Below are 12,184 nucleotides of genomic sequence, written 5' to 3'. Positions count from 1 at the left end.
CCTTCTATTGTTATATCCTCTATTATATCCCATTTTTTTATTTTCTTGCTCGCCAGAGTCATCTCGCATTCGAATTTACCTTAGAAGCGAATAATTGTGCTTCTCTGCCAGTTTTCGCAATGATCTCCGGTTTTCACTTCCTCATATGCGTCTTTGTACTTTGATAAGTCTATTTATCTTCCCGAAATCTCTCTTACACATACTATCGGCATTTAAAAATACAAAAAATAATTAAAACAATGTTTCAACCGTACCCAAAAAAAATGTTTCAACCGTCCCCAACTTCTACTTTAGGTAAAATACAGTTATAGTAATTGTAACAACAATGATACACAAAAACTAGTCACAATGTCATATTCCACAAGATTCACTTCAAACAAAAACGCACACTTAATACTTTCACTAAAATAGAAACGCCAATAATTGGAAAAATCTCAAAGCAAAAATACTTACTTTTGGTCATAAAAACACAATAGGGTCTTATAAAATCAGCTGAAGCGCGCCGGGATCGTCGCAACATTGTGGTTCGTGTTTAGAACAGTTGTGCGCTTCATTTTCCCCTTGGACCCCTAACCCCCCCACCAACGGTTTGCGAGATATTCGTGTTGTTTCAACCGTCCTTTGTTTCAATCGTACCCAGTCTACCCTACAGGGAAAGACGTGTGCGGTGTGACTGTTACGTTATACGCATAATTTATGTTTTTGAGGACATATTATTGAATTAAGTTATATTTCCATATTAAAAATAACATGATTATTTTATATCAAAAATTAAATGTTTAGAAAAAAACATTATGTAGGTTTTACGTGGATTTGCAATAATTGTCAGTCAGGTAGCAGTAAGTATAAAGTCCGTTATAACAAGACAGGGTCGGGAAGGTTGTTGTAGAAATATCAAAAAGTCAAAAACCAGTAGACAGCAAAATTCGTCAGTTAAATATAATAATTAATAATGTTAATTGTTATAAGACAAACGAAGCGATGCAACGATCAACACAATAACACATCAACAAAAAAAATTGTCTGCATGTAAAGTTTACTTTGAGACCAAAGTTATGATTATCGGCTCCTTAGGCCCAGATTCACAATCGTGACTTTACTTTAGAGCAAAAGAGTCTTCACAAAGTAAACTTTGTATGACCGAAGTTTACTTTCAACATATTTAATTTCAGAGACAATTGCTTGACTTTCCTAAGAAAAGTACGGCCCCAAAGTAAAGTACAGGGTAAGACGTGTAACTGTTAAGATAAACGCATAATTTATGTTTTTGAGAACATAATATTATTAAATTAAGATAAATTTCCATAAAAAAGATATATTAATAATAACATTATTATTTTATGTCAAAAATTAAATGTTTAGAAAAAAACCATTATGTAGGAAGATTATAGTAGAAATATCAAAAATATAATAATGTTATAAGACAAACGAAACGATGCAACGATCAACACATCAACAAAAAAAATATCACTTAAATCGACATGACGTTTCGATCTATAACCCAACCATATTAAAATGTGTTTCTGTTCTAGGAAATTGGTGTAAAATGAAGGCCTACTTACATGATTTATACGCATAGTCATGTAAAGTTTACTTTGAGACCAGTCATGATTATCGGCTCCTTAGCCTTTACTAAGTAGTATAGTTTCTGGAAAGTAAAGATGAGCTTGACACGACTAAGAAATATATTTTTGGGTGAAAGTAGATCTTTCCATCAAAGTAAAGTTAAAGTGCGATCTATGAATCTCGGCCTTATTAGCCTTTACTAAGTAATATATTTTTGGGTGAAAGTAAATCTTTCCATCAATGTAAACTTAAAGTGCGATCTATGAATCTCGGCCTTTAGTGTCGAGGAAATGACCATGATGGAAAAATCCAAATAACCAAGTTTTTGGATTTTTTTCATTTAAGTATAATATCTTATCAATTGGTGAAATTTCCTATTTAATGTCCTTGGACTGTGTGTTTTTTAATTACGACAATTTTTACGTTACATTAGCCAAATACCGTAACGTAGCATAATTTTAAATCGAAAAGTCTCAGGTTAAAATAACTAACATTTTTTTCAATACTTAAATATTTTTATTCAGTCTCACATGAATAGCCAACAGAAAAGAAATATAAATAAACTGGAAATAACTTTTCGCACTTTTTGCCGTTGTAACCGCAATAATATCACTAGAATCAAGTCACCTAGAGTAAAAATTGTAATTTTGATGAGAGTGTACTTCCAATTAATATCAAAACTAGTAAAATTATCATAATTTACGGAACACTCAATAAATTAGTCGGTTTATTCATAAATATAAATGAAAGGATTCGATTCTACGAGCGCTATATCCTTTTCGAGCTGTCGCAATTCTTGCTCCATCTTTGTTTTTTTAAGAATTTTTGGAATAGTGTCTGTTAGCATTGGCAGTTGTAGAAAAGCTTTCTGCATCATCTGCCAATTGTGTTTAAGGTCCTGCAACGAAAAAATGAAGGTATCTTTATCTAAGTATATAAATAAAAACGATTTTTTTACACAATAGTAACTAGTTTGAATGAACAATGTACATAGGTATGTCATAATATACTAATTATATCATTATATTATATCATTGACTAAAAATATAAGGATTTAGAACCACAGAACAGTAAGAATACTGTTCTGTGTTTAGAACTAACCTCCAAAAGCTTCTTTCGTTCTTCTTCATTAATAAGTTTACAAAGGCTCTCCTTGTGTTCTTCAGCGTATCTAATTTTCTCAATTTCTCTCTGATTTTTTCTATTTCTTTTAACTAAGTATGCAGGCATTCTTCCAAAATCAGGTCGTAAACAGAATTCTGGAACTTCTCCTGAACCTTTTATTTTTTTTACGTGGCCATCTCTAGTATCCACTAGTCTAAAAACAATGTGAAAACTTTAAGAACGTAACCCAAAAATACCTACTACTGGATCACATTTTCCCTTGCTAGAATTAATGGCTTTAAGGCGTCATGGTAATTCCCGTTATACTTACATAGAACCTTTTGCTGATTAAAAATTTAAACATGTTTATCAATACATTGAAAATTAATATCTACATAATATTATAAACCAAGTAATGCATAAAAACCGTATACCTACATGGTGCAATTAAGAAATGTTATTAAAATATACCTATGATCATTTGTCCTATTCTAACGATCAACACATTGTAATATGCGTTTATTAGAATAGGTATGCAGTGATATGCAGTAGGTACCTTATAACTGAAAAAATAAATAAATAGGTAGTCACATGAAAACCTATTACCTACCTGGGCTCAACGGCTTTAGGTTTTGTTTTTATCGCCTTTTTAATATTTACAACTTTGAAATTGATGTTAGGCTTTTCTGGGTGCTTCCCGGGTGGAGGACGTTTTGGAACAGGAGGGAGATTTCCAGACACAAAGCATTTATGGTCCGATTTTTTTAAGGGCTGTCCAATTCCCTCACCTTTTTTCAAAAACCGATCAGGTTTTTTTAGAGGTGTTTCAGCATATCCAAAATCGCGGCGGGTTGGAGGAATCTTAGTTTCTTTTAATTGCTTTTCCAATTTAGACTCATATCTACAAAATACATTGTATCAGTGCATTATGGCCATGAAAAAAAAATGTTTTAATAAACGATTTCGATTAATTTTCCCTACCTGGGTGTTTTGGGGGGTTCAGGAGGAGGTTCATCCAATATCGTGTATATGATTTCATCATGTTGTGTAATTTCCACGATTGACATCGTTTAAATATTAATTTTCAATTTTGTTAAAATAGTTAGTCATAAGACGTATTATTTATTATACGTAATGATTATTGGAAAGAAGTTTATAAGAATACACGGTACAAAGTTGACGTTATGTGTTGTCATGGAAACGACACGAATTCGAATTACCATTGGAAACAGTTTGGAAACAGTATACAGGTGTCCCAAAAAGTAGTGATGAACGGAAGCTGGGAGGTAGAGGACCTAGAGGGCTATCCGAATCACCCCCATGTATATTATGCGATTTTTAGTATTTTCGGAGTTATGACGTTTTTTTCAATTTTTCATCTATCGCCGAGTACGATGATATTTTCACTCATGGTGACGTCAATTATTGCGGAAGATGCTTGATTTTTTTTGTGTGCTAAGCTGAAAGATTGGCCAATTCAGTATGGTAACATTTACTATCGTTAGATCTATGAATGGAATAAAAAAAAAAGAATTAAATGCCAAGAAAGATAAAATTACTCAGTATGTTTACCACTTCAAGGGCCCGTAAAAAATAAAATCACATAAAAAAAGTTTTCCGTTTGGCTTTTAAAAACTTGCTCTATCTATCAGGTACAGGTAGCCACCCTGAAAATTTCATTTTATTATTCTGAAGGCTTCAATCTTAAGAATACGATATTAATTTCACTTCAATACCTCCACGCTATTCTGAGAAAAAGGGTGTTTAAAATAACTAAAAATATTTTTTATAGTTTCTAAAACATACATTTTAGACAGCGCGAGTCCGACTCGCACTTGGCTGGTTTTTTTTTTAATAAAAAAAGTAAAAAAATGTACCTATTAAAATTTTCTCAAGTTTTTGCTTATAACTTCAATTGAATACGATTTTTAACAAGTACGATTGGGGACCTTTTGAGGCTTTTTTGAGGGGTTACCTTTCCAGCCGTGTGACCCCCCCCCCCCCCCCACCCAAAGGTCAGGCTGGGACCGTGCCTGAAAGCAACCTTAGGAATTAATTAGATGGATATTCATGTTGGGTAAGAGTATGCATTGAAAGAAAAAGAGATCCCATCAAAAACATCCTGTAAAAAACCCAAGTCTCGCAGCTCAGTCTTTCTACCGTCAAAAGTTGTGAGATCCATGTAATACCAAGTCGGTTAATCTATATGCCAATATTAAAAATATTTAACGTTTTAAACAAATAGATCGACTTGGACATCGCATGAAAACAAAATGAATATTACAATATTATATTAGATTCTTTAGTCTCTCGCGCCTCACGCGATTGAAACTCTCGTTCCTGTTGGTCGCTGGCCCGTCGTGCTGTGTAGTGTGATACATACTAATAATCAAATCAAGCGATGTCCAAGTCGATCTATTTGTTTAAAACGTTCGTTCGGAGTCAGTGAGTGACAAAATTTAGAAACTTTAACAAGTTGTCATTCTTAAACTACTGGTTCAAATTGACTGAAATTTTAAATATTCCGTGTTTATACAATGCCGGATTAGTTACTGAAGATTCAGGTTTCTTGCTTTATCCACAACCGAATTATAGGGGGTCGAAAAAGGCCCGAATTGCTTCGAGAAAAGGATGGTACGGCCGTGCCGCTTTTTTTTTGCTCGACTTGGCGGGGGCACTGCCGTGCCCCCAGAAATAGATTGTAATGTTTTCAGGACATAGTAAATAGTGCCTAATAAGTAATTATTAAATGTTGTTAAAAATAAAAATAAAAAATAAGAATAAAAAATAACGTTTTATTTATCATAGGTTTAAATTAGTTCTTCTACACAAAACCAAAAGTAACAAATTTTTGTCATTTTTGTAAACTTAAATTACTTATTAGAAAATCAATTTTTTTTAGAAAAATGAAAAAACAAAATTGGCTCTTGTGCCTAATTTACATCTTTCGGTGCAATTTTAACCTTCTTTAGTTCTGCAGCTCTTTTCCTTGTGGAGACATCTTTCTCCAGGGGAACTGAAACTTTTGATTAGACAAAAAAATGTATTGTTAGAATCAAAACAAGTTTATGATAAGAAAACAATGTTGAAGTATATTATATTGCTGTGCAATTTGATTTTTTTAGGGTTTTTTTCTTCTAGTTATCTACTCCCTTATTAGACAAATTATGCAATACTGAATAAAATATACATTTTTATGATAAAAATCTTATAAAAATATATTCGCTTACCTTGATTCTGAATCTCGTTGGATAATTTTATTGGAATCAAGTAACTTCATGAGTTGAGCAGCCATGAACTTAAATATCTTGAATTTTTCTATCAAGTCCCAACCTTTAATGGTTTGGACTTCCGAACACAACTCCAATGTTCGTCGGAAAAGGCTTAGATACTGTCAAATAAAAAAGGTACGGAATTTAAAGTTGGATAAGTATAATACGAATGGAATAATGATAGCCCTAAGTTTTTTGTAAAGGAAAATGCGGACATGTCGCTAAATAGCAGATTCTTCCAGGCAACTAATTAAAGAAAAATAAAATAAGGATAAGGCGCTTTACCAAACGAAAATGAAGATTTATCATTATTTTCACGCATAAACAAATAAAAGTTGTATAATTGAATATTGATATAAAAATTTGGTCTCTAAAACAATAATAAAACTTGAATAAAAAAAACGCTACAGGAAAATAATTCATATGAGCAATTACCAAAAAAAAATATATTTAGTTATGTACATATAAAAAAACCATAATTACCTCCCGTCTCCTCAGACTCAAGGAAACCAATTGAGTATCAGTGGGAGTACGGGTTGGATCAAGATCATAGCAATTGGAAAGACAGTGGCGCATCACTTGAGATGCCAAGTGACGATCTATTCTTAATTCCAAAGCACGCCGCATGCTGTCGGAGATTACAGTACCTACAATTTAATTACATTTTAATTAGTAAACTAAATAACATAATATAAACACCTTATTTAATGCTACTAAGCGATTTGTACCAGCAATCGAAAATACTTCTTTTTAAATTTTTTTACTAGAATTTACTTTAACGAAAAATCAAATTCTGAATCTGTTTATTTATAGAATCTAATAGACCTTACAATTAAGTCTGTAAAAGGTACAAAAGTTACAAAACCTTTTTTAACTGAGTCTTCAATAGTCTTAAAATTCAAATTCTTAAGTGATATTTAAACACTTTAAAATATTGGTAATGCTCAATTTAAGCCTTAAATTGAGCATTACCAATATTTAAGGTTACCTTAAATTTTAAAGTGATTAAAGTCTAGAATCTGCTAATTTGTGACACTAAGTTAGAAGATAAAATTCAATGCAGGTAACAATACAGTTTATATTACATTTTAATGAATTTGTAAGTCCTTGCTATTTTAAAGCAGCTTTTTTCATAACACAATCGTTTAATTTTTAAATCAACTATTTACTATTGCTTCTATTTGGAATTCTATGAATCTAGTACTTACTGACAAGTTCAGATTGGGTAAAGGTGTCACATGGCACATCCATGTTGCAGGGACAACATAAACGGACTGCAGACCCTGGTGTCAACATTTGAACAGAACATAGAGGAATAATTAATAAGACGTGTAATCTATATTTTTGTAGATATGTAATTTATGTCTCTGAAAAATCTCTACATAGTATAAAACAAAGTCGCTGTCCTAGTCTGTTGTCTGTTTTAATCACAGTTTTAATGGATAGAATAGTTCTTGAGGAAGGTTTTAGTATTTAATTTGTTAAGTTGAAAACTAGTAAAACAATCTATCATTTGTTTTGTAAACAAAAATATAAAATAAGTAGGTACTAAGATTTTGATTTTATCATGTGTGCGAATAAATGTAATGTTTGTTTATATACCTGTTACTCCTGTTAATTCCATATCATTAGTTACCACTGGCACTGGTGGATTCTCTGTTGGCTAAAAGTGAATAATTATTATAGTTTCAAAAATAAAAATCACAAAAAAATTATTCAATTATTGTATCTATTGTCACCAATCCTTGATAAGTTTAGAAAGTTTGAATCAAAACTGACTGTTAAATGTGAGTCAAAATGGATTCTTTAAGAGTTCTGTACTAGATACAATCATGGCGGTTACATACAAACATACAGGTGAAGCTAATAAAAGTGTGTTAAAAATAGCTTTACAACTACCAAAACTATTAATAATTATGCGTAAAATCAATAAAAAAATCTTACGTTTGCCTTATGGCTAGCCCTCATGGGTTCCTTAAAGAAGGAATGAGCCACAATTTTATGGAATGGCGTTTCCACCGAACCCAATTTTAGTTGCTTGTTAATTGTTGGCTCCAGGTGGTCTTCTTCTTCCATACACATGAAACCTGGTGCTTGGTAGTCCGCTGGTGTGTCTGTGTTTACAATTATTATGAGAAATATTATTTTCTTAACAACCAACATAAAATATTTGCTTAATCACATTTTTTGCAGCTTGATGAAAGAAAATCTTTATACTATTATACAAAGAAAATGTTAAACATAAAATGAACATAATAAAAGTAGTAAGTATAAATACTTACTTTCATTTAAATAAATCCAAAAGCTAATAATATCATCAAACGTAGAAAAATCTGTTGCACACGACCTCTCGGTAGAGAGTAGTATATTCCTTGCACACGACTGCGCACAGAACACTATTACTCCTAGCGACTGCGTCATGGCGACACAAGCTCTAATTAACTGGATCAGTGTTAGCAACCTGATGGTGGCAGTACACATGGGGCCAACGTGTTGGGCCAACGGGTTGGGCCAACGTGTAGAGAGCTACTTGGCGGTATGTTGGCTTCATTAGTGTAGTTGGCGCCAATATTGGCAGGCCATCCGAATGTTGTCGGTTTTTTGTGCACACTTCAAAGGATCTTGGCGCGCTCCGCAAACAGCGTTCACACGTTGGTGTCTTCTTCAGTTTGTTGTTACTCATCAGCGGAGACAGTATCGTTGCGCGTCTATGAAATTTACGTTTCCATGTTCCGATAGCGATGGCGGCGCCGATGTGGACAAGCAATGAAGTTTTACAATTCTACGAATTGTATCGACATGAATTAATAATTTGGAATCCACGGCATGAACTACACAAAAATAAAAACCATATGACTCAATAAATTAGATGTTTTATTTTCTATTTATTATATTATTCTAGATGTTTTTCATAACTCACTTTCATACATTTTCGATAAAAAATGAATATATTTATAAAATGAGTAAAACAGTATGAAACAGTTAAGTACTTGTTCTTAAAAATTAAATAACAATATACAATGAGCATGATTTTGATCAAATTGTGCTTTAGGTATTACTTACATAAATAATATTATCAAATATCACCAATCAATACATCCGTCCGTACTCTTTAAGTTTCGTTTTATAGTTAAAATTAAATGTAAAATGTACAAATTTTAAACATTTGAAAAAATCTAAACATATTTTTTTAATAATGTTTTATTTGTACAGAAATAAAAAAAGGAAAATAGAGATAGGAAAATGGTATCATCATAGACAGCAGAGTACACTCAATGTTATTGGTGCCAATTGGTGCACATGTACGTAATAATTAAACGCACTGTATAAATAATTAATTGCCGCGGCTGCAAGAACTTCTACGGACTACGTCCATCTTTGAAGCGCCAATGCAGAATGATCAGTACGCCAATGTGTGAACAGGAATCTTGAATCCTTCATTTTTAGCCAACACGTTGGCCCAACGCCTTGGCCCCATGTGTACTGCCGCTATGAGAGCTGATTATCGTACCAGGGGCGTAAAATTATCGTTTATTAGGCGTTTATGGTTCGAAATTATCGTACTTTTTTGAATAAAGTGAATTTTAAGTCAATAAATCATATAAATTGTAATATTGATAAGTATGCAAGTCCCTATAGTTAATCTTTGTTTAACTACCGCTGTCAAATCAACGGGACACTGAAACCCAAACGTTTTACGTGCCCTACTATTCATTATGTACTCTTTGGTTTTACGCGTGGTACAGACTATAGACCTGAACCGATTCCATTTCCACTTTATGTTCAATAAACGCGCCAAGTTTAAAATTCAATCTGACAAAATTTCACTGTTCCCATGAAAGTTCGATATAAAACACGTCAAAATTTCATATTTGTATGGGTGAAATAATATAAATTCTCGAATTTTGGATGATAGAAATTATCGCACGATAATACTATGCTATCGTACATCGTACGTAGGCACAAAATTATCGTGTTTGTACAATAATAATTATCGTACGGTTCCGAACACTGAACTGGATAGTTTTCTCTCTAACATTTTGGAAAGAATACCGCATTGTGTGTTCGGTACTGTCCTGGTTTTTAGAGTGAATGTTCATGGTCACCCCATCAGAGTTATAGCCTAAGGTATACTCGAAAATATAATATTCCAGCAAATTCTCCTTTTTACACTCGTCTTCGTAAAAACATAAAGCTAATTGGTGAAGCTGGAATGAACTGAGCTGTGTTGAGCTACACTTTAAACAAAAACATCACACAGCACGACATTAATCAGTAAGTATAAAAATTAAAAGTTAAGTACGTTACTTTAAATACTCATCTAGACACGCGGCAGCGTGTCAAGCCGAGTTCAAGCGAAGAGAACTGGCGAGCAGCAGCCGTGTGTATATTTACACGAACCATTTCGAGCCACTTTTCACCCCCTTATAACTCGAAAACTATTAAAGTTAAATAAACCAAATTTGGTACATTTGGTACATATCAAGAAGACCTCAAGATAAACAAGAAACTTAAATTTCATAAATACAGATTAAACAGTTGCGTAGATATTAATATCCAAAAATCGCAATTTTTAAGACTGACTGACTTATAGATATATACAAAACCTAACCCACTTCCAGATGACCTAGAAAGTTCAAATTTTGTAATCAACTAGGTAATAGTAAGTGTACAAAGGAAAAAATCAGAAAATACTGAATTTATTTGTATTTAATTTTTTTTTCAATGACATAAATTTTGTTTGTATGGAACAATGGAAAAGTTTAAAAAAAAAAGAAAATAGTATATTCACCTTACTAGTCTTAAAAAATAGATCAAAACTAATCAGTGGCCGAAAAAAATTTTGAAATCCATCAATAAATGACTGAGATATAGATTATTGAAGTTTACATATTTTAGGACGAAACATCTGTAGATTCGAAGCGCCTCTGACATCACACTCACTCGCGCTAGTATCGCTAGGGCGGATTACTTCGATTGCATGATTTCTTTATTCAAAACTGTTATTAAACGTAAAATAAAAGAAAATTGTAATAAAAATATTGCCTTTATTGCTCATACAGTTAAAAATAATATATAATTAAAATATCGATTTTTTTATAAATACGGATATTGTGTGCAAAATAAAATGATTACGATCAGTATCGTCTTTGAGTTCACAACCCCTCTACAACAATATTCCTCAATACTCCTGCATTTACCTGTTTAGAATCATTTCAATGGCAAAAATTGTAAAATTTTGCATCATTTTAGAAAGCATTCATGTTAAATTTGTTATTTTCCTAATACTTTATCATTTTTCAACAAGTTTTCAATAAACAAAATTAACAAGTAAGGTAACCATGATGACGAGTTTTTATGGATAGTGAAGAGAATATTATATTGTAATAACAATATTATGATGAAATTTAGAACACCATTTTCAAGATTTTTACTAGTAATGAAACAACACTCGACATCGGTATTAATTGCACTCACATGTATTATAGTTATAAGATTGTTCGTTTTTACATTGAAATTTATACTTTTTTAACTTACCTCATATTTTTTGTTTTAGGTATTTCAGCTTTCCAAAAAGTAAAATAAAAAGAAATATATGTGCCCATCAAGGGTAAAATTACTGAGGATTACGACCCAGAAAAAAATAACTTTTGAAAAATAAACTTTGTAAAGAAAATTTGTGCAAGGCTGCTATAAACAGTTTTTCTTTGATGATTCTGGCTTGAAATTGACCCGTCGAAGCAACGCGTTTAAAAAGAAGATCTGAGTAGCTAACAATTTGGTAAACAGCATCTGATGCAAAACACTACTTTCCTCTATTTACAAAGGATGTTAATGCTATATATCGGTTCATATCCAAGCTTTGTAGCCAAAAGTTATTTATAACTATCATTCTATACCAATTAAAATTGTATGTACCTACCTATAAAGTATGACCATAATATTATAATATAAATACTGTTAAAAATATATGTCGTTATTATTTATAGACCATGATTTTTAGTTTTTTCTATTTTGAAAAATCCTGAATTTACAAACCAGCGTGGTCACTCGACAGAAAGAGACAAAAAACATGACTGACGTCATTGAATGTCATAGTTTCTTGTTTCAAGTTAATGGTCATAGTGCAATCTCCAGTGTATTAGAGGATATAAGCTTCTTGGCGCTGACATTCATAACATATAAGAAAATATAAAAAATAATACTAAACAAACCACACAGAGAAACCACAAGAAAAAATA

At 32.0% G+C, this 12,184-nt stretch overlaps 2 protein-coding genes across 4 annotated transcripts; both read right to left on the bottom strand.

The window, feature by feature from the left end:
• Positions 1 to 2,072: 2,072 nt before the first annotated feature.
• LOC123705196 (enkurin) lies at positions 2,073 to 3,987 on the bottom strand. The gene is made up of 4 exons (XM_045653881.1): positions 3,652 to 3,987; positions 3,281 to 3,571; positions 2,668 to 2,884; positions 2,073 to 2,464 (listed from the first exon to the last, which is right to left on the bottom strand). Exons 1-4 carry the CDS (start codon positions 3,735 to 3,737, stop codon positions 2,294 to 2,296), a joined length of 765 nt encoding a protein of 254 aa, XP_045509837.1. The 5' UTR covers positions 3,738 to 3,987; the 3' UTR covers positions 2,073 to 2,293.
• A 1,464-nt stretch (positions 3,988 to 5,451) lies between these two features.
• LOC123704960 lies at positions 5,452 to 8,403 on the bottom strand. Of its 3 annotated transcripts, none has more exons than XM_045653470.1 (8): positions 8,356 to 8,403; positions 8,225 to 8,289; positions 7,887 to 8,056; positions 7,545 to 7,605; positions 7,151 to 7,225; positions 6,426 to 6,589; positions 5,901 to 6,061; positions 5,452 to 5,692 (listed from the first exon to the last, which is right to left on the bottom strand). In XM_045653470.1, exons 1-8 carry the CDS (start codon positions 8,361 to 8,363, stop codon positions 5,629 to 5,631), a joined length of 768 nt encoding a protein of 255 aa, XP_045509426.1. In that variant the 5' UTR covers positions 8,364 to 8,403; the 3' UTR covers positions 5,452 to 5,628. The 3 variants fall into 3 exon arrangements, with proteins under 3 accessions (XP_045509426.1, XP_045509428.1, XP_045509427.1); XM_045653472.1 differs by having other exon boundaries at positions 5,452 to 5,686; positions 8,356 to 8,401; XM_045653471.1 differs by having other exon boundaries at positions 7,893 to 8,056; positions 8,356 to 8,401.
• Between the last annotated feature and the right edge of the window lie 3,781 nt (positions 8,404 to 12,184).

This window comes from Colias croceus, chromosome Z (genome assembly GCF_905220415.1).
Source record: "Colias croceus chromosome Z, ilColCroc2.1".
NCBI lineage: Eukaryota > Metazoa > Arthropoda > Insecta > Lepidoptera > Pieridae > Colias > Colias croceus.
The sequence above is the reverse complement of the archived record's forward strand: the minus strand, read 5'-3'. Positions and strand labels throughout refer to the sequence as shown.